At 36.8% G+C, this 23,863-nt stretch overlaps 1 protein-coding gene across 3 annotated transcripts in view; it reads left to right on the plus strand.

Annotated features, from left to right (window-relative positions):
• The window catches only part of DPH6 (diphthamine biosynthesis 6), a 217,084-nt gene that overhangs the window by 165,731 nt on the left and 27,490 nt on the right, over nucleotides 1-23,863 (plus strand). For all 3 annotated transcript variants that reach the window (XM_050898234.1, XM_050898233.1, XM_050898235.1), the window contains one exon: nucleotides 8,892-9,297. In XM_050898234.1, coding sequence (XP_050754191.1) covers nucleotides 8,892-9,297 — 406 coding nt within the window. The remainder of the gene's footprint in view (nucleotides 1-8,891; nucleotides 9,298-23,863) is intronic.

The raw sequence follows: 23,863 nt of genomic DNA on the forward strand, positions 1-23,863 counted from the left end.
TATACTTACAGTAGTACTATTCAGAGACCATTCGTCATGGAAGTTTTGATTCTGCAAAGACTTAAACTATCCTTTATGCACCAAAAAGCTGTCTCAACGTATAAAATCAAATTTACGCTAGATTTATTGTGGGATTTGGGCCCTAAGAGTGATGTTAGTTAATTTTTGTGGTAGTTTCTTCTGACATACTTGGTTGACTACCATAAAATTTTAGCCCATCACCTTGACAAATCCTAATAATAGCCAGCAATATACTGTATAGATTTCAGATTTCCTATACTCTGGCTAATGTAACTTGAGGTATGCTCATTTTATTCACCTACAAAATGCCTCTCTGGGAAAAGTTAAGCTGTTGTGCTTGGCATGTTAATTGCTGACCATTTCATATCTAATAATTAATTTTGCATCACTACCATATCTGCATGCAGAATTTTTCACAATTATTATGAAGAAAACGTAATTTGGACTTTTTTTCCCAAATGCCAGCATATGGAATTATTATATTAAGAGATTACATTAATTTGAGATCCATTCGAATTACAAAAATTGATTAAAAGTACCCTCAGAAATAGTACTGCCTCTAAATTTCTGTACCCATATTTGTTCCCCTGTATCTACTTCCCCTTTTTCATGTTTCTGTTTTTTAAAGATAGATAAAGACTGCACAAAAAAGAAATTATTCTGCAAAATGTGCTATCAGATGCTGACACAAAAAATAAAGAACCACCTTGTTTTCTCTAGATTTTCCCTGGTTCAGTAACACCAAGTAAGTACAGGCTCAGTTTTCCAGTTGAGATTGTACAAAACAGTTTCTACATGACACAGTGGTAACTGAACTACCATCAGCTTTGTCCAACACGTTGTGGAGTAGAGAGGACTAAAATTTCTGAAGAACTTGTTTCTTTTTATATTAACAGTATTTATTCCATGATAAATATTCAGGTTTATAAGACCTCATTTTTAGTCTGCCAGTCTTGTGTTAATGTATTTTTGGCATGCAGCAAATAATCTGTTTTATTTCAGGAAGGAATACTAAATGTCAGACTTTCTTATTTTTGTAAGTTTTGCAAAAAGAATATTCTTAACAATTTTATTGTTATTAAACACTGTGGTATTCATTCTTTGAATTCAGGTGTGTTATACCAGGAATGCATGTGGCCTATTTATTAGACAAACTAGGATGTTGAAAAGGATTGCTTCTATCCTACTTTCTTCAGGAACTGACATTTTTATTCTTATGCAGTTTTCCTAGTGGAATCTTTACTTTTTAAAGTCATAAACCTATTGTTGTGAGAGACTCTAGCAAAGCTTAAACTGGATCTCAGGAGTTTGATGCACTCTGTTTAATGCAGGCAGTGTAAAAGAAATTTTAAATGTATTATTTAAAGGCACATTAATCTTGCTGCTATAATGGTGTAATAATGCATACCATAGAAGGTTTTCATAAACTCAGCTTCTAAAAGTAACATCACAGTATCTTTCTTTTTGTTCTCCAAGTCAATTCTTTGTAGAGATAGCAATTACGCATTCATCTCTGTCTCTTACAGCCTGATTCCATATTCAGCTTTGAGGTAGGTAGACCTTAGTCCTTACACAAAAAAAGAATATTTCTCATTTGGAACAAATGGAGGCTAGTCAAAATAAACAGATTTATATAATAAATGTTAATAGCTGAAATGTGTACCTTTTTCAATTAAGTAAAATAGTTAAATACTTATAAAATATATTGAGTATAGGTTTGTCCTATACTCGTTATTCCTGTGTTTTCATTGGAATTTTAATAGGTCTGCCTTTGATATTTATTTTTTTAATGAAAAAATACACTATTAGTTAGAGAAATTCTTTTTTAAGGTTAGCACTTTGAAAACAACGCTCTGTGTAAATTAGTTTACAACCCTTACAGCCCAGCGTTTTTCATTTAACTATGCTCATTGCATTGGGTTCTGGTTTGTTTTGTAGCAGTATTGTGAATGCATTAGGCATTTATTAGTGTGAGAGTATTCTGTAGCTCTCCTGAATATGCACAATGAAAATCGAGTGAATCTTTACTAAGAACTAAGGCGTACAAAATGCAAGGACTTGGTAATACTATGAACCAATGTGATAACTTCTTGTATCTGAGCAAAGCTCAGGAAAGCATTATGCACACAGCAGTTCAGATAACCATTTTACTTTAATGTAGAGATACAAGTTAATTACAAGTTTAAAAACCAATTGACAACCTCTGTTGTTAACCTTCCTTCTTGTGATATGAAAGGGCTTGTATTTCTGCATTAAACATGTTCATAAAAGCATTAGCTAAGGAATGTTTCTACCAAGCTACCTTTTCAGCTTCAGCCTATTCATGAATATAAAGTATAGGAAGAGTTCCCATTCTCATTTCTTGTTATTAGATACCTTACTGAACTGGATGTCATTTGATAACTGTAATATTGTGGCCTTCAATAAGTTTTCAGCCAAGCCCTTTGACCCCTTCTATTTCCAGCCAATCATCTTTATACTTTTGCAGATTTGAGTTAAGCATCCGATGCAGAACCTCGTTAGAGGGATTAAACCACAGCGGACTGTCTGGGTGCCTCCAGTGTAATAGGGCTTGTGGTGGGTTGACCCTGGCTGGATGCCAGGTGCCCACCAAAGCCGCTCTGTCACTCCCCCTCCTCAGCTGGACAGGGGAGAGAAAATATAACGAAAGGCTCATGAGTCAAGATAAGGACAGGGAGATCACTCAGCAGTTACAGTCACGGGCAAAACAGACTCAACTTGGGAAAAAAAATTAATTTATTACCAGTCAAATCAGAGTAGGATAATGAGAAATAAAACCAAATCTTAAAAACACCTTCCCCTCACCGCTTCCTTCTTCCCGGGCTTAACTTTACTCCCAAATTCTCTACCTCCTCCCCCTCCCAGCAGCACAGGGGGATGAAGAATGGGGCTTGCGGTCAGTTCATCACACGCTGTTTCTGCCGCTCCTTCCTCCTCAGGGGGAGGACTCCTCACACTCTTTCCCTGCTCCAGCGTGGGGTCCCTCCCATGGGAGACAGTCCTCCACGAACTTCTCCAACGTGAGTCCTTCCCACGGGCTGCAGTTCTTCACGAACTGCTCCAGCGTGGGTCTCTGCCACGGGGTGCAGTCCTTCAGGGCCAGGCTGCTCCAGCGTGGGTCCCCCACGGGGTCACAAGTCCTGCTGTCAGGACCCCCATGAGAGGGACCCCACGCTGGAGCAGGGGAAGAGTGTGAGGAGTCCTCCCCCTGAGGAGGAAGGAGCAGCAGAAACAACGTGTGATGAACTGACCCAAACCCCCATTCCCCGTCCCCCTGACCCAAACCCTCCCTCCCCGGGGGGAGGAGGTAGAGAAAATAAGGAGTAAAGTTAAGCCTGGGAAGAAGGGAGGGGTGGGGGGAAGGTGTTTTAAGATTTGGTTTTATTTCTCATTATCCTGCTTTGATTTGACTAGTAATAAATTGAACTAATTTTTCCCCAAGTTGAGTCTGTTTTGCCCGTGAAGGTAATTAGTGAGTGATCTCCCTGTCCTTATCTCGACCCACGAGCCTTTCGTTTTATTTTTTTTCTCCCCTGTCCAATTGAGGAGGGGGAGTGATGGAGCGGCTTTGGTGGGCACCTGGCATCCAGCCAGGGTCAACCCGCCACAATGGTGTAGGCTCTGCTTAATATTCTGACTCCAAACAGTAGCCCTAAGCAGATGTGAATAGTAAAACCGGGAAAAGCGTGTATCCACCCTAATATTCTTCCAACCTCAAACTATTTTAATTCATATTTAAATTAATTTAATTTTAATAGTTATATAAATCATTAATTTTTATATAAATTATTAACTATTGTATAAATTAAGAATTAACTAAGAATTTTAATATGTCTCTTTTATAATCCCCACTGAGTACTTGTTCAGGCTCCCCTTGAATCCCTGTAAAGTTCTTGCAACCACAGCATTCTCCATCAAGGAATTGCAGGTGTCACACACCATCATTCTTTTTGAAACCATGCTCTTACTAATGTCATTTGATGATCCATAGTTCTTGTACAGAAAGACAAGCATGCAAAATCAATTCTTATCCCTATCCACCATTCTTATGTCATGTATGATTTTGTAAACCTCTGTCATATTCTCCTTAAGAAGGCTGGAGAACCTTTCCAGTCAGACCCTCCAGAGCTTTTGATCATCCTTGTTGTCCTCCTCTGAACACATTCTGGGTCTAATATGTCCTTTTTCAGTTGAGAGATCCAGAGTTGTATATCTTACTCAAGGTGTGGGTGAACTGTGAATTTCTACAGTGTCATGATGTTATCCACTTTGTGCGCTATTCCTTTCCTAAGAATTCATAATATTTTACTTGCTTTCTTGACTGCTGTCAACTGCTGTGATTCTTTATTAACCAGTCCATGAAGACTTTCCAAGATGTTACTTAGCTTAGCATGGTAGTCTTCTCAGTGTTTACAGTAATATGGCATCAACCTACTTTGGTATTATAAAACGTCAGGTAAATAACAGAGTCGCATTCTCAGTCCTCCTAAAATCTACTCCGTACCTTCTGTTTTTCCCCTGAGTTATTGAAATGTGTATTGTATCACCAGAATATCAGTATCTTCTTCGCAGTGGGAAAAGTCCTTTGTTGAGTTGTGGGTTTTTTCAAAGCAAGGTGTTAAAAAATGAGAGTGTTCATAGTCCTTCTCTGCATAGGGAATGATATCGATACAATGCATGTATTTAGAAAAACCTGCTTTTTGGCTTCCTTTTCCAAACTCTCTGGAACTCCATCTTTCCCACCTTTGATAAATTGAGTAGCAGCTAATCCTGTTGGGAGAGGGAGGATATTGTGAATTCTGTTTTGAGGACAGTCTAATGTGAGATTCAGTTAGAGCTAAATCACTTTTTATATCAAATCTTTGTCCACAGTTTTGGGATCTACCATTTCATAGTGTGGTCTCTGCGACGATCCAGTTTGCATCCATTCCTGAAAGAAGGCATTGTTACAGAGTCATTTATTTTCAGAGGCTGTCTCCTGCACAGCAAAAAGATGTTTCCTGGCTTCTTTCTCCAGCCCTCTTTAAATCAGATCATGTGAAAGTATAGCACAGAAGTAGCATCCGTCTCCATGTTATCTCAGCAGTCAGCCATTGAACCTTTATGATCTGCTCATTTTCCCCTATGACATTCGAACTTCTCCTGGTGCAAAGCTACCCTGCAGTATTTGTTCTTAGAAAAGATTAAATCCTGTGGAAAAGCTAACAAGTGGAAATCCGAATCTTCAACAGGCAGACCCCCTCCCAGGAACTGAAAATCATTTGAATACTGATAGCTAGAAAATAAGTGTTTAAGGGCAAATACCTTTAAATGACAGCTACATCTACAGCCTAATGAAATTTGTAAAGATTTGTAAAATTCAGGTCATACATACTTTAAGGAATCACTGCTTTCAACAGTGTTTGCCCCAACAGTTTTCTTATCTCTCAATAAGAATTTTAGAGGTTCCCAAGAATTATTTGACACTTCTTTTTCAAGAATTACAAGCCACACTGTATCCTCTTGTATCTCGTTTTTTTTTCCCAAGACTGTGAAGATGCAGAAGAAGGACTAGGCCAAAACCTGTGCTCCTTTATAGAACAGTCTACAACTGTATCCTTGGGCAAGAACCCTAAAAACATGTTTTTCTTCATAGTACCACACCTGTCTGCCAGAAGTGCTGAATCTCATTGATGAGAGTGCAGAATCAATTGTAAAAAGCAACTTAGTCATAAAATAATTCCTCTTCATTTTCAGTCTTGATACTTACTTACATTGTTCCAGCATCATATGAATAGAATTTCTTAGCAGACCTTATATGTTCATCCTCATTTACTAGACAGGCTATCATAAAGATATTCAGCTGTTTAAGACAGTTGTAAATTTCTGAAAGGTACCTCATAAATGCAGCATCCATGTACAACACAAATGTCAGCAATTTCTTGAAAATAAGTCAGGAGAGGTCATTGTTAGAAGTATTTCTGTAAGATTCTGTAGCAGCTGATGAAAGATTATTAGTCCCCAGTAGCTCCATCACTTGTGCTTTGTGTAAACTCTACAGTTAAAGGTTATGAGTGCTATGGTACTGTACAGGTGCACCATGAATAGTCTTTCACACAGAATGATTCTCATTTGTTAAATTTGGAAATGTACTTTCTCCTGGCCTTAATTTTCATGTAGTTCTTCATATTCTAAATGGCAGCTGAAGGCAAGCAGAAGTAGTGAGTAATTGATTTAACAACCTAAGACAAGTACAGGGAAGTAGAAAAGTTTGTCTTAGTGCTTGATGTGACCTGAGAGAGCTTCTTTAGACTTTTTTTTCTAAACAGTTCCTCAGCACCTTGGGCCAGCAAAGTGGCCTTTAAGCCTGAATGAGCATGACTTTTTTTTTTTCTCAGTGCAAAGCTCCAGTATTTCATCTTTTCAAACTGTTTTACAGCACTCAGAGCAGAATTATATTGACAAGGTTAGAATTCATCTCCTAGAGGAGAATACTGTGCTCCTCCTGTTAAGTGCTAATATAACATTTATGTGTTGGTACCTTAATAACAGGCCTGGCTAGCCTAATGAAAGTACTGAAAGCAAACAGTACTCAGTGAGATTTTATTATGACTGAAGTGACTGCAATTTGAGACAAATTATCCCTATTTTTGTTCCCATATCAAAACCAGAAATGCTAAAGCAATTGCTACATGTTTGGTATAGAATTAGACTCCGCTATCGTTAATATAGAAGTAAGTGCATTTTTCATGTAAACAGCTCACGAGGGTCAAGCATCAAAGATACTCTGTGCAAAATGCTTGTCAATAACTTTGTGAGTGAATTTTGAAATAAAGTACCTGTAACCTGTCATTATTTCTTCCTCTCAAAGTTGAGAGCGAGTGGATGAAAATTGAGCTTGTGAATTGAAGGTACTGTGAGTTATATGGCCTTATCGACTTCAGGCAAAATGACAGGTTTGCCTTGTTATTATTTTTCCTTTCAGAGGTCAGGCAATGGACAATATTACCAGTATACACTGCAGTGTAAGCAAATTGGTATATAAAAAAAGTTATTATCTGTGTACGCAAAGAAGATGGTATAAGTCACTAATATTAAAAATGCTTAATAAATTGTCTCCATAAAAATGGAGGAAAACGTAAGAAAAGAAATAATCTGCTGGCCAGAATAAACATTTCAACTGTTCAACTATTTGAACAGTTGTTAAAAAAAAAAATGTGTTCGGAGAGCTGATAAGTTAATGTAAATTCATACTTTTTGAGAGTGTGTATATCATAAAATGGGATTGCTTTCCATCAATAGACCTTGTTGTATACATAATAGGAGTATGAATATATGCATTTAAGTATAAGGTCACAGCAGACCTAAATGTGTGTGCTGGTTTTGGCTGGGATGGAGTTAACTTTCTTCATAGCAACCTGTATGGTGCTATGGTTTGGATTTGTGCTGGAAACAGTGTTGATAACGCACCAGGGTTTTTAGCTATTGCTGAGCAGTGCTTACACAGCGTCAAGGCCTTCTCTGTTTGTCACCCCACCCCACCAGCGAGTAGGCTGGGGGTGCACAAGAAGTTGGGAGGGGACACGGCTGGGACAGCTGACCCCAACTGACCAAAGGGGTATTTCATTCCATATAACATCACATTCAGCCATAAAAACTAAGGGGAGGCGTCTTTGGGAGGATAGCCATTGCTCACAGTCTAGCTGGGTATCAGTCTGCTGGTGGGGAGGTGTTGAGTAATAGCCTTTGCATTGCTTGTTTTGTTTTTCTGCTTTCTTCTTCCTTTTTTCTTCTCTTATTAAACCATCTTCATCTTGATCCACAAGTTTGCTCACCTGTGCCATTGGGGAGGGGAGGAGTAAGCAAGCAGCTGTGTGGTGCTTAGCTGCTGGATGGAGTCAACCCACCACAATGTATTGTTCCTAGTTTAAATCTCTAAGGTTGTTTTTGCTTGTATTCAGATGAAAAAGGATTGAGCATAGCAACAATACAGGGACAAGATAATTATTTTATGAACTCAGGTTTGTTAAGATTCAAAGGTAATGCTATTTAATGCACATAGGTACAATTAATTTGGGTTGAAATGGCTACAAATTCACAATTTCTTCCTCTGTCTCATGGAAGAGCGTTTCAGTATTTTGAAACATTATATTCACTTCCGATACCTGTTAACATGCTACAGTGCAACTTACACGAAAATTTTTACAAAGAAGTAAGCAGAAAGCCTGTCCCACTTCTTTAGTACCATCAGAAGAAAAGGAACTCAGTTACTCAGAGTTAGCTTACCAAGTTAGCTACTTAGATGTCCTGGTTGATGTGAAAACAATTTAAATATACTTTCTAAATGAGCTCTGCTATTAAGAAAACATGTTTTATCTTCTAAGAGGGTTTGTTCAAGATAATTCTGCTCTTCAGAACTATCTGAACTGTATCTTTGCTGTATCTGAACTGTATTTTTAGTAGTCCAACTTGTAAAATAAATCTTATGTGCTTTACTAACTCATTTCTGTAGTTTCAGTAGTTCCTACCATTTCTATTCTTCAAAGACCATTGATACAGACAAAAGTTACTGTATGCAAAAAGACTTTTATTTGATTGCAGAATGAGTGCAAAATACATTATGATCAGCATTTTTTTAAATGGTGCAGGCATAGTAGTAGGTTGCGATTGCAAAAATGAGCACATATTAACTGCCAGACAAATATGTAATTGTTCAAGATGACTTTTCAATAAGAAGGAAAGTTTAGGGGAAAAACAGTCTCCATGAAATAACTGTACTGCACATACTTTTTTGAATATATCAGCCGAATATGAGCAACATTAATTTCTACCAGCTCTGTAATATGCACAATATTTTGTTTATCTTTTAGGTTGAAGATTCAGAGATGTATCATGATGCACCTGCAGTGTATGGGTTGCTTGCTGTGGTTGTAATATCTCACCTACCCAGAGATGCTGCCATTGAATGGCATGTTGTTGCAGTAGTTGATGATCTACTTCAAAGAAAACATTTTGCAATGAAGATGTTGTCAGAGGGCTTCCAAATTGAGTGTGAATCTGTGGAGTCTAGTTCTGCATCTTGTGCATCGATCTCTATACGTCTGAGCTTGATTTCACCATCCACTTCTCAGCTTGATTTAGATGGACCTCTTCATGACCTAGTTGCTATGTTTAGACAAGCTGTTGAGAAACTTTCAGAAGACTGCAGTGCAAGTCCTTTGTCTTTTAGAGCTTTCTTCAAGGAAGATGTCTTTGATGCTGAAACACTACAAACAGGTAAGACTTATGATGACAGAAACCAGGAGTTAATACTAAGCATAAGGTAATTTTTGTTTACTTCTACATAAGGTTTCATTGGAAGAAGACATTTTAGAAGTGCCTTTCAAGGACAGATGGCCAAGAAGGCCAATAGCATCCTGGCTTGTATCAGAAATAGTGTGGCCAGCAGGACTAGGGAAGTGATTGTCCCCCTGTACTCGGCACTGCTGAGGCTGCACCTTGAATACTGTGTTCAGTTTTGGGCCCCTCACTACAAGACATTGAGGTGCTGGAGTGTGTCCAAAGAAGAGCAACAAAGCTGGTGAAGGGTCCAGAGCACAAGTCTTACGAGGAGCGGCTGAGGGAACTGGGGTTGTTTAGTCTGGAGAAGAGGAGGCTGAGGGGAGACCTTATTGCTCTCTACAAGTACCTGAAAGGAGGCTGTAGCGAGGTGGGTGTTGGTCTCTTCTCCCAAGTAAAAGTCAATAGGACAAAAGGAAATGGCCTCAAGTTGCGCCAGGGGAGGTGTAGGTTGGATATTAGGAAAAATTTCTTCACTGAAAGGGTTATCAAGCATTGGAACAGGCCGCCCAGGGAAGTGGTTGTCACCATCCCTGGAGGTATTTAAAAGACATGTAGATGTGGTGTTTAGGGACATGGTTTAGTGGTGGGCTTGGCAGTGTTAGGTTAATGGTTGGACGTGATAATCTTCAAGGTCTTTTCCAACCTAAACGATTGTATGATTCTATGATTAAGACACATTTGTTCTTTTTCTGGTTACCAGGCATGCTTCTTATATAGAAAGGCTCTGTTCTTGAACGTTTTGAAGTCCAAACAGGATAAAGCCCTGGACTACTTGTTCTGATCTCACAGCTGACCTGACTTTGAATAAGAGGTTGGATTAGACAATCTCGCTCCCATCTGAGTTATTCTGTGATTCCATGAAAGAGAAGTTGCTGAGAAATCCAGCCACCTCAGGGTCAAACACAGGGAGAATGAATCTTTTGCATAAAAGTCTTTGAACAGCTGTCCATTTGGTAGCCTGTTTTTGTTGTGATCTAGAACTATGTTCAAATAACCAAATTCTGTGTGCTAACAGGCACTCTTTTGAGAATAAATAATGAAATATTAATGTTTTAAAACAAGGAAATGCTGTTGTATCCTCTAGATTAGAGGGTGTCTGGTTTTGAACATGGGCAGATTTCTTACCAACTTATTTAAATAGAACTTGCTAACCAAACAAATTTACTGTTTTTTCCCAATGTTTATTTTTTCAAAATCTCATTTCCTTACTAAGTAAAGAGAATAGAGAACAATAAATATAATGTTGCAACTATAAGTTATTTCTTATGTTGTGCATCTGTATTTTGGACTATGCTCAATTTGGGACAACTAACATTATGCAAGAGCACAAAGCTTATTTTATCTGTCAGGCCTACAAAACTGGTAGACCATACTTGTATTGAAATCAGTAAGAGCTTTGTTATCAATTTGAGAAGGAACAAAATCAGATCCTTAGTCTATATTTAACTCAAACATGCATGCACTTTAAAAATCCTTGCAGACCACAAATGATCCATATTAATTAGCTGACATAAATGTTAGCCCTCAAATATTCTACTGTCCTATTTTTTTTTTCTTAACCTGCAGCAGTTTTTGAAGAAAATTCAACTTGACATTGTTTAATAGATTTAAAGTACAGGAATTGAAAGCTATAAAAATGTGGCATAGAATAAGCATATTTAATCCAGGAAGCAAGGAATGAACATATAGTCTGACAGAATGTTGTTGTTTTTACTACATCTTGTTTAAGAGCTAAAAGGAAACCTGATAAAACATGTTCCTGGCATGGGATTAACATTTACCGTTTTGCCCGCTCTCTTTCTGATATTTCTCAGGCCATAGAATAATTACTTCCAAATAAATTTCTTTTGCTTTATTAAATATATTGCTCAATATAATGTATAAATTGTGCACATAAAAATTTGATTCGGTTTCATTCATGTTATACTACCAATGGCATAGAAATAGAAAGATTTGTTGTGATTGTCATATATTCATTCTGGTTGTGTTCAGATCTCTGCACTGTCATAATAATTCCTGTCATTATAGCAATTTTATCATTATCCCCACTGGTAAGAAATACATTCTTGCAAATCTGTAGAATATATAAAATACATTAAATTTACAAGTAGCACTAATTCATTGATGAAGAATTTTAAAATAACTTTTTTCTACTTAGGAAAAATTTCCAGAAAGTTCATGTAATGCGAAGAAGAAATATGCTATATATTTGAAAATAATTTCTCAAATTAAAATAGTTGTTGCTGAAATGTGTCTTACTGATAGTTTCAATCTGATATAAGACTACTATATATATACTGTTTCTGATTCAAAGTCAGAAGACTAATTTTTAATATATTGTTAAGACACAGGGACATATTTAAGTGTTCTGCTACTATGTGTCCTTGGAGCCTTGAAAGGCATGTAGTCTCCAGTGAAGCCTCCTCAGCTTTCCAAAGGATGCAGCATATTACTGAACTATATCCTTGACTGTCTTTTGTACTATTATTATAATTGTACTTCTCATAATTTAAAATGTACTCACACATATATATTACCTCTCAGTTTAAAAAGCACTATATAAGGTCTCCAAGACGTTCCCATTCATTTCAGTATCCCCTGGACAGTGTCCATAAGCAAGATGACATAGTCTGTGTTTTATCTTCTCAGTTATTATTGGCAGTCTTTAGTTTTGACTGGCAGAACTACTGCAAATATGTGTGTCCTTTAGTGTGCTTCACAGATGTAATATACCAGAACTAATATCAGGTCTTTCTTTTGAATCCCATGATATTTTAACCTGCCCAAAGTGTTAAGAGATTGTTAAGTTCTGAGACCACAGCTTCTTCGAGTTTCTGAAAGTGTATTCCTGTTTTCCTCTTGAGCCTTAAGGTGGTCCTCATGTTTCATCTACAACAGCCCATTAACTTGTCAGCCTTCTTCCTAAATCTGGATTCAGGACCAAGGGAGAAAAAAAGGCATGTTTTACATTACCTAGAAGTTTAATTCATTACCTGAATAGAATTCAAAGTATACATATAATATATTTAGGCAAGTTCAAATAAGCTTGTTCTGCTTATAGAATGCATGAATCTGAATGTGGCAAGTCGCAAGAGGGAACAGTACTGGCTTCCAAAATAGCATTGGCTTGTGTCTTGTCAGCTCTGAGCATGGCCAAAACTTGCTCATACCTGTCTCTGCATTCTTGCCTTAAGATATTTTGAGTATTTGGATGTCTCTGTGGTGATTTCTACTACCTCCAAAGATTACTTTCTGTTACAGAGTATGTCTAGGTGGGTATCAGAATTTACTTATGCTACTGATCAGATAGTTGGTACAACTGTCTTTCAAACACAGAATAGCATTTTACTAGGACGCAGGATGAAGCAGAAATGTAGTGATCTTGACTTGAAAATCTGCAGGCCTAATACACAGACTTTTAAAAAATATTGTTTCCTTGATGTGGCTGCCAGAACACAAATGATCTTGAGAGAGCAGTTTTTCAGTTGCCATTTATTACTTCAGCTCAGGTAGTGCTGGTAGCTAACCATCTGTATGATGATCTGTTAGTGACATGTTTGATCTCCAACATGTGTTAGACATTGTTAATCCCACAAGTAGGTCTGTCCTTTTGGAGTCTTCAACTACCATCAGATGCATTATCTGCTGAGGAAAGATAATATTAATAACGTAGCAGGGGATGCTAGACACTGATACTCAAATATTTTTAATGTGAAACACATCAGACAAATCAATCTATGACAGAACAGACAGAAATTATCATGTCTTAGAAATCAAGAGAGATGATTGAGGAGATAACTGTTCCAGTCTTAGTGGATTTCAAGTGGACTTCCATCATGTCATAAGATTAGCAAATAGTCTTCAATAATTCTTGTAAGATCTTGAATTGCAATGTATTGTCTCCTCTAGCAAAAGCACGGAAAAGAAATAAAGGTACCTTTTTCTGATTAGAACTTAAAATCATTGGAGTGAAAAGAGGAAATACTGCCACAGATCTTCTCAAATGAGCCTCTGATTAGAGGAGTGCTTTTTTGGTGCAAAGAAATTGTCATTTATTTAAAACTGTCCAAATAAATTAGAGAAATTTGTTTGTACCTGACACAGTAAGATGAGAACCAGGAATATGTATACTCTGCATATTGTAACAGGTTATTGGAAATTATTATAGCCAATGTTACTGATGTCAAAAGAAGCTAAAGGTTTGTAATGCAAATTTGAGACAGATAGCTTTCTGTCATCCTAAGACCAGATGTAAAGTTTTATTGAACAAAGTGTAGTACTGATGGTGAACTTCTCGGAGGCAATCCATCATAACATCCGAGAGCTTTATGGGCACCACGCTGAGACCGCAGAACGTGTTAGAAGCAGGAGGATTAGATTAAGCTGACATATATACTTAGTAAGATGCTGTTAAGCCTTTAGAAGTCTTTAACATAAATTTGACTATTTCTTTCTTATTCTCATTTCAATATGCATTAATATAAACATGTCAGGACAATTTGCTATACCATCCAGTTGACTAGATTATACTTCAGTATAGGAAAGATGAATGTTCGTAAGTCATCCCATTATGATTTCACAAGCCTTGTTCACAGGATGTATGCAAAATATTTTTGAATATTTATTGGGGAGTAGAAAAGGTCCTGCATTCACCAGAACATCATATTACATAATCCCTTTTTAATACTGTGGAAAAAATGAAGTGGGAATATAAAAAGGCAAAAGAGAACAGGAATAGAAGGACAGTCTGGCAGCAGCATTAAAATGAATATATAGTTTTAAATGTGACTCTACTCTGTAAACGCTTAGGACGAAAAGGCTCGTAGTATTTCTGTGTTTATCAAGTTTCAATGATACTATAGTTTAAAAAAATTCTAATATGGGTCGAGTATAGTTCAACTGGACTGTAGAAAATCTTACTTGAAATGAGACTGCTTCTTCTGTTGAAAGAGAAGCTCTGGTGATTAGGCCCCCAGTTAGGAGTCCTTGCACTGACATAGTAACACCCTGATGCATGTACAACATACTGCTTTTAAAATAAAGATTTTCCATCTGATAAGATTTGAAGTATTCCATTTATTAAAATACTGCATTATCAACACATCTTCCAGATGTTTTTCAAAACACACAGTTTCCAGTACTGGTAGATATACATTATGTAATGTAAATCTAAGACAAGTGGAAGAAGATCAAGTAAAGATACCAAGATGCATTTTCTTAATAAAACATGTCCATGTGCATTAGAGTTTAATATTTTTTAACTAATGCACTTTAAATTCACACTGGGAATTTATTTCAACTTAACTTTCTTGATGGATATGCCCTTATACACTGGGAAACAATTTCCCATGGGGACAGCTGGAATCTCAACCTCCAAACATTTGTACGCAGGCCTACATGTTCTCATGTGAGTAATTGGTATTTACTCAGCAGTCATGGAGAACTGCTCGTGAGTAGAAACTCAACAGTTGTTAAGAACTGTTTACTGAGTAACAATGAAGCAGGTACATAAGTGTTGATAATTTTTAAGTGTTGGTCCTTTTGAAATCAAGCTTTGCAGTCACTAACTAATGAAGTAGTTGTTGTGACTAACATATATAATTTGGCCAAACAAAAATATTTTTTAAATATCATAATGCTGTCTGAAATAGGCTGTAAAAATTGAACTTGGTTTTCTACCAAATTCTGTTAATTTAAGCTAAATGGACAATGTGAGAACAGTTGCCAACCTGAAAGAAGAGGAAAATTTCACTTTAAATTTCTTGGGTTTCCTGTTAAGAAACAAAGAATTTGCCAAGTATAATAGTTCAAGCAGCAGACCTCCACTGCTGCTGCTCAAAAAAAAAAAAAAAAAAAAAAAAAAATTAAATAATAAATGGTTAAATTAGTACTTGGGGAAATGAATCAGATTATAATATACATAAGCAATTAGGAAATACTGATGTGATTCACAAGTGTGTTTGAAATGACATTTTAAAAGGGTAAAAGTAGAAAAATTTGGTCTCGAGCCACAGAGGTGGCTTTGCAATCTTGCTGTTGCTACCCAAACTATCCAGTCAAGAGACCTGATATATTAAATGACTGCTAACATGCTGAAATTTTAAATTTTTTATATCAGTTTTCAAGGTTGTGCTGTTATTGTATCTACTGCAAGTCACTGTATACATATTTTTAGCAGAACATCTCACATAAAATTATGGGGAAAGGATTTTTTTGTTTGCTATCAAAGACATGGGGAAGTCGTTTTAATAGTAATGTTGCCTCTTGACTGAATTTGCATAGGAAAGTGTTTTATGCCTGTGAGGCAGCTTAAAATATATTAGATACTACTTTAGGGCAGTGGCCTTCTGTCCTTTAGGATGGGAAATTTATTTTTCAAGAGCACAGATACTAGACTGAGAAAAATTCAACCACTCAGTGCCAAGGCCAGGTAGCAAAGTTAGAACTGTCCTTATTCAAAGTGGACAGCATGTGACATCTAAAGGTTACGTATTGCACAGTCGTACATAAAAATCTTGGCTAAAACTTTAAATGGAAATAAATTCTTTAATTGCTTGACCCAAGATTGACCTAGAACATACACCTTTTATCCTTGATACAGAACACTAGCAATATATTGGTAAGGTTGTTTTAAAGCTACTGTGTACCACTTCATATTTCTTTCAGAATTTCTGCCACTAAAATCTAGGATACATTTATAGGTTACTCTATCCCTTCTATCATGTTTTCACATTATGTTGAAGTGCTCCTGAGCTCTTCACCAAATGAATTATTTGTATGGACTTTTTAATTTTCCTCTTGAAGATCTACATGTAGTGACCTGTAGGGCAGAATGGACCTGTCAGAAAACAGACTTTTTGTAGAGAAAGTCATAGATTATAACGAAGAATTTCCTAAGTTTGCTAACATGTCGAAAACTGATTTGCTTTCCTCACATAATCAGTTTGGAAGATGCTAGACATTTTTTATGGTGATCCAGGCAGTGGCTTTGCTGCTTGATGTTAGTTAATAAGTTATCTCAATAAACATTGGAATTTGTTAAAAGCAGTAGGCTATACGGTGAAAATCTTAAGAGAATAGGGTAAAGAAACTTACGGAATGAGAACCCAATCTATTCTGTAATGAGTCAGAAGGGGTAATTTTGATAATTAGCTCTACAAGGAATCTTAACAAATTAATACTCTTCTGGAAAACTGGTATCTTCTAGACAGGTGTATGTATACATAGTCTATTCATATATGTGTAAGTGTATGTATACGTGCATAAAATGCATAAAGTACAAACGTCCTACTACAATGTCAATATTAATTTTGAGAAACTTGTTTCGTGCTTTGTTGACAGAGAACTATAAAAGCATCTTATAACAATGACATCAGGCATGCAATCATTGCCAAATTTGGATCATCTGGTGTTTAATATGTGAGGCATATATTATCTGTCTATCTATCCAGAAACCATTTGTGACAAACTCAGTTTTTAAGGACACATCACAGATTATGGTTTACAATTACATAGGAAGTTTTTCTCTGAGACTGTTTCAACATGCCAACATTTTGGCACCAATTCTGCAGTTCTAAATCAATAAACATTGAAAGAACTTAGATTTCTAGAGACCTCTGCATCATTTGTACAGATCCCTCTCTAAATATAGAGATATTTTTATTTATAAGTGAAGAAAAAAACTATGGTGGTGTTTAAACCAGTGAAATTACATCTGACTTAGGAAGTCTACTGATCTTAAAATAACTGTAGGCTGAAAGTGAACTGGGGATAATATCATACCTGCTTCCCTTGTTATTACTCATTCTAGATATTTATTTAGGAGCATTGCTTGAAACAGAATACTGCACTAGATGGACCTTTGGCATGACTAGCTTGTCTTTTGTATTTCCTCTTCTTTAGTACCAAAATGCTTGCCATTTGTTCTTTGTCTAGCAGACCTAAGAAATAGTTCAACGAAAGAAAAGAGTGAATTTTGCAAGGAAGAACTGTGTACAGAGTTACATTTCCAACCAATAACAATATAAATAACAACACTCTAACGGTAGCAGGAAGATCAATGAGTAGGTGGATAGCTTGTTCCTGGAGAGGTTCCTGGGTTGGTTCAATGTGTCTGCTGTCCCATCGAATGGATGATCCACAGGAGGGTTGAATGACCATTGGCTAGCTGACCGTTGTCAGTCATTCTGTGACATAAACTCTGCACTAAGAAGTACCAGTTCAATCTTCTTCTCTGATAAATTTTCCTAACCCCCTTTGAAAGTATTGCTGATTGACAGCAGAAGCTGTACTTCAGTATATTTCATCCAGAGAAATCAAGGATTTTTAGCACTGCTAATATCAATAGCCTGGAAAATGGGTATTATATCTACCGGCTGTCAAACTATTAGGTTTGACAATAAACCTAAATAAACTATGACTGCAAACTTCCTTTCTCCTTGTACTGTTAAGTGACAATTCACATGTGAAGTTAAGTATTTGAGACTGGAAATTTTCCTACCCTGGCAATACATGTAAGAAGCTGAGATATCTTTATTCTCATGGTGTTTTTTTCTCCTCCAGTTTCTCAAAGCTTTTGGATGCATCACCAGATCCTTATTTCCCAGGCTTGGGCTATTCTGCTCTCCAGAAATTGCCCTCACAACTCCAGTTCTGATACTGAAATCTCCCCATTGCTTGGTCTACATGCTCAGAGCAGTAATAGGCATCACTCTTGGATAGAAAGAGGAAGGGCCAGGTGTCAGAACTAGCTCTGACTGATAGCCAAAACCATCAATAAATCTTACCTCAAAGCCTTCCACTTCCTCTCCGGTTTCCCCTCCAGTTCTTCCTTCTCCAGTCTCTCAAAGTTAATTTCTTTCTGTAAGATCTTGCCTTTTGTCACCTGTAGACACCACTGATAGTGCCTATCAGGTTTTGTCAGATGCCTTGACTATCAGAAGTCATGCTTAGCTTTCCTCGTTGAGACTTTCCATAGAGAGAAGCAGCTGCTGAAAATCTAACTTCTAAGGACTCTAATAAGTATAATAGGTAAATGGGCAATGGCTTAAATTCCTTTTGAAAACTCTTCCAGTGTCAGCCCTGTGGAAATCCTCTGTCCTGCAAGCAGTAGGACGTAGTATCTTCTCTTCTCTGTCCAGATATACCTGTTCAACATATCAGGTATCAAATTCAGCTGTCAGCAGTCTCTCAGCAATGCATCTGAACAGTCTCTGAGGTTATCCGAAAAGGTTGGCCATTTGCTTGGAGACAGATAAGACCTTCTTGTTATCTAATGGCATGGAATAATTCTTTACAAAGATGTGAAGCTAAAAAAGAAATTGAAATAATGCCCTGATTCAAACCACAAATACAGGCAGAAACTTAACAGTATGAGAAGATGATGCTGTGGGCATAGTTTGCTTTAATAGCCTAGATCTTATCTTTTGTCCATATGGGTAATGGAAGCCAAAGAAGCTACCTCCCTGAAGCACAGGGACAGCATGGACACGAGGGTTATTTATTGCTTAGAGTGAAAAGTGATGAAACACCTTCATACTCCATTGTCCATTTGTTTCCCCTACCCTTGCCCCTTCTCCATAGTCTAAGACACCTCTCTTTTGGACCTGAGGAGGAGGCCTGAAGACAGAAGGCAGGGCAAGGAAACAAGGCCTGTTTGTACTCCACAGGCATGTTTAGGGCAAAAAAGTCTCCAGTGTTTACTGCCTCTGGTGCGTACTCAGTCAAAGTTGGACTGTGCAGCCAAACTTTGCATCCTAAATACTCAGCTTACTGTTTTCATTGTTATTACTCAATAATATCCCTTCTCTTGTTTTCTTTGTGCAAATTAAGAGATACATGTGCCTTTTTTTTTTTTTTTTTGGAGGCTGCTAAAATGTGGATCTGGAGTTTCTTTTGATTGCAGTCTCTTAAATTCTGGGAAAACTGTGACTGGAAACTGGTCTGAAGGACACCACTTAATAATTATTGTCTTAATTTTAGAAGTATTTCAAATCAGATTTCTGATTAAAATATTTTCAGCATGCATTTGTAAAGGAGGTTTTTTTTGGTTTTGAAACACCTTTCAAAGTTATACTCTGACTTAGAAGGAAATATATAAAAACTATGCTTAGCATCCATAAAAGTACTGTAATTTTGTTCAACCACTTACCACCCACAAGCTGGGCTTGGGGTTTCATTTGATTTATCTGATATAATGACGCCATTACACCAAGAAAAAGTGAAGAGGAAAGTTGTTTTGTTGTTTTTGCCATCTGCACTGTAATTTCTAATCCAAGAAAATAGCTGTAACTAACCATCAAAAGAAAGTATTTTGCCATTGTCACACTTCATGCAATTTGACTTTGCATAATATATGCAGTGGTGCTCCCAATAGTCTATTTCTTCTTAAATTTCTGATAAATTTAGGTTTAAAATAGCATACAGTTATTAGGTATAATTGAGAAATTTCCAATCATTAGAAAAACAAGCAATGAAAAACTCGTATTTTTTTCCTTCCTTTGGACTTTGCTCAGCTTTTACTAGTAATGCATCATATCTGCTGTGTTAAAATCCAATTAATAGCTCTAATTCATTGACACTGAAAGCACATTTATAACATAGTTCCTTTAGGCACTTCTTTTCTACTCTCACTGTTAGTATAGTGTATCAACGTTGGATAATTGGAGAACAGGTAAATTTTTTCCATTGTAACAAATTAGAACATTCCTTCTCTTTCTACATTATTTCTGAATGGCAAGAGTGTAGCCAGCAGGTTGAGGGAGGTGGGCTGGCATGCCTGGAATACTAGGATAGAATAATAAGAGAAAGAGATCACCAAACTGGAGAAAGTCCAGAGAAAAGCCACTAAAATAAAAGGTCGGGTGAGTGGCGTATAGAACATATGAGAAAAGACTGAAGGAACTGGTTTTGTTCCACCTAGGGAAGAGAAGGCTATGGAGGAAGCAAACTGCAGTCTTCCCTCACCTTAATAGGCATTGCAGAGAAGGAGACGGGATTTTTTTCAGAGATGCGCCAGAAAAGGACAAGGAGCAACAGTCACAAGGTGCAGCAGGAGAGATTCCAGTTGGACACAAGGAATGACTTTTTCTCCACGAGAGTGGTTGCATGCTGGTGCAGGCTGCCCAGAGGCTGTGGAACCTCCACCTTGGAGGTCTTCAAAACCTGACTGCACAAGGCCCTCAACAAACTGGTCTAATGTCTAAAGCTACCCCTGCTCTGAGCACGAGGGAGGTTGGACTATGTGATTTCCAGAGAACCTTATCAACCAAAATTATTCTATGATTCCCAAAATTATTCTATGATTCCATATTATTATTAAATTACAATGAATTGGCTGAAAAGAGTGGCATTTAACTGCAGATTCTGAAAAAAACAACAATCTCTTTCTGTCTGTCATTAATACTCCACGCTCTTACAAAAGAAGACTACCACTCCTTACTTGAATAATAATTACTGAAACCAACAAGCAAGTTTTTCCTATTGGAGTATCTCTTTGAGAGAGAGATGTTTCTTTAGAAGTTTCTGGATTCTTTGTTCTTTTTTTTTTAAACTCATTTCTCTCTAGTGTGCACATTTGTCCTTTTTTCTTTCCATCCCTTTATCTTAACAGAACTCAAACAAGTTCAGAATTAGAATTAGCATTGGGCTGTGATATCTCTGCAGTATTTCTTACGACAATGTAAAGCCAATGTGTTTCCAGAGTCTAATTAATTGGATAATGATTGAGACACCTGAGGATGAGGAATCCTGTTATGAAGTTAAATAATTTATGTCATCAGTAATGTCATATTGTGGCACAGAATATGACATCTTCAACTAGAAAACCCTTTGTTTTCCTCATTTAAACACATTAGTAGATGGTTATACCATTTGATATGGAGGCTAAATACTAATTTAACTGAGTTTTAGTAAGATTTGGAAAATAATTTAAAAAAAATAATTTGCAAGCTGTAAAATTCACAACTTTTAAACCTCTAAAGAACTTCAAAACTTTGTTCAAAACTTTTGCTCATCAGGAGATAAAGACTTCATGAACTTCAAAAATCAAAATTAATTCTCTTCACCTAATAGTAATATTGCTGGAAGAAAAAAAAAAGAGTATGTTGAAGATTGCTGTTTCTTGTCTTTAATCATCCTGCCAGGAATGTATGAGTCAGTATATCAGATAATGGGGTGAAATCAGATGTAAGAAAAATAGCAGTATCTCACCTATTTTACTCTCAACTGTATCGCATCCATATACTGATGCTATGGATGTAAATCCATTTGACATGTACAAGCAGCTTTCTGTTTGTGGCACAGAAGGATTAAGTGGCTTGGTAACTTCACACAAGATGGCAGAATTATAGAGCTGTGTTTTCCTGAAGTTCTTAGCTAAAGCTACAGATGCTCAGCAGCTCTCAAAATGAGGTGCTGTTCAGAGGCAGCACAATAGTAAGAGTAGGTAAGTAGAGCCCTGAAGAAGAATAGTTCATTGAAGTGCATGCCTTGTTCCAGAAAGGACTCTGAGATCAAATCTGTTTAGAGATTGCTCTTCTACTGGGCATAACTTCATCATTTTAGAATTGTCAAGAGATCTTGTCATTTCCAGACTTTTATGAAAAGCATGACTAATTGAAGCCAGCCTAAGGCATTTTCTACAGTTACATACATGAAGATAAATATATTGTAATTTAGCTGATTACTCCATTTTTTCTTTGCATTAACTACATAGGATGTGCTTTGAATTCTTTTGTTTTCGATCACGTAGCGTAACTTACCTGCTGTGATTTAATCAAGTATTTGGGTCACTCAAACTATAATAGCAACAGAAATAATCAGGATTTCTATCTTTAGATTAGGCTTTTTTAATTTTACTTTTCTTCTAAATTAATTTTTTTTTCTTGTGATTTTCTTAGCTGTGATAGTATGCAAACCACTTAAACTTTTGATCCTTTAAAAATTTGGAAACAGAAACCTCAGCTGTTTAACAGTGCTTTCATTAAAAGTATTGCTTGTCATTTTGGGCTTAACTTGTTTGAAAATACTTTATGCAGGGGTTTTGCAAACTTTTTAAGCATATTAAAATTTCATTTTGATAGGAAACACGCTGCATAATACTTCCTCGCTACAGAAATTAATGCCAAAATGCTTATTCTGCAGTGAGTTTACCATACGATGCCACTTAAAAGAACGTCTTTGGCAAGTATTAATTGGAAGGAACATTTTGGTGTTTGGTGTTAGGCAGGAGTTATTCTAAGCACATTGCCTACAATGCTCGTTTACATTTTTTTCCATGTTTTTTGTATTTCACTTTTCATGAGTATACTGCAGACAGGCTGAAAAGCATTTCAAAAGTTTTCATCGCTTAAAGCATACTCATTCAAAGTCAGTAATTATATTAAAAAGACTTGATCAGTTCCAAGGTGCATTGATGTCATACTAAAGTATATCTGCTATTAGAGATGGTATATTTTTAGCTCTGAGCTGGCTAGGAACCCTCAATTAATTATCTTAATCATTGTAACGCACATTTCAAAAATATCCAGTCAGTGCCTCCCACTATGTCATTTAGGAGAAAAAAGCAAATGATACACGTTGTGCAAGACAGTAAGACTTAAATATGCTTGTCCAAACACAGGAAAACTTGTTTATTCTTCTGGCACACAAATGAAAGCTGTCCAAGGGTTGATGGAAGAGCATCACACGCCGGCCAGGAGGAGCTATGGAATTAGAGGCAAGACCTTGGCCCATTTGAACCAGAATGATTCTAGTGAGAGATTGCAGTCTCCAGTTTATCCAAAGGATGGTTCCTGCTCTGATATATAATGTGTGAAGACACATAAAACAAGCCCAAGTTTCAGAAAATACTGACAATCTGAGCTCTGAAAACCAAGTCAAGCTGAACATCAAACATCATTAGCTACTGTGGTTTTGCCTTTTAGGTGAAATGAAATCCCAAACAGAAATTATGTTATTAACATCACTGGGAAAGAACTTTAGCACAGTTGACTCAGTTCAAAGGCATAATTTGATCCTTCATTTTCAATAGGGAGATGAAAATGCAAGGCTTCATCTGAAAGTACTCCGCTTGCTTGCTCTTTTCTGCTCTTCCATTTTAGTCTCCTATTCTGTTTTTCACCCTTTCTTTTTCCTTCCATTCATCCCTTGTTCTGGACCACATAAATCATGTCTCAGGCTGAGTCATGGAAAACATGATACAAGAGTATCATGCCTTGTTGAAGGCAGGCACAGTGAGCCAACTGCAACAAAACAAGATGTAAAAATCAAGAGGCAGCAGTCTAAAGTTTCTTGATCCAGAAAAAGGAGATGTGACTGACATAAACCAGAGTATAGCAAGCAGGATTGTAAAGCCAAAGCTTCTGTTTTAAAAACGTGTTCTGTGCTGAAAATATGATTGGTAGCAAGAAGTAGTAAGCAAAAACGTGTACAGAAATTCACAGCTTGGATTCTACTGGGGGTATTTATTAAATTAGGAGCCACTAATATGTTTCTTTGT

The sequence above is a fragment of the Gymnogyps californianus genome, chromosome 5 (assembly GCF_018139145.2).
Source record: "Gymnogyps californianus isolate 813 chromosome 5, ASM1813914v2, whole genome shotgun sequence".
NCBI classification, from domain to species: Eukaryota; Metazoa; Chordata; class Aves; order Accipitriformes; family Cathartidae; genus Gymnogyps; species Gymnogyps californianus.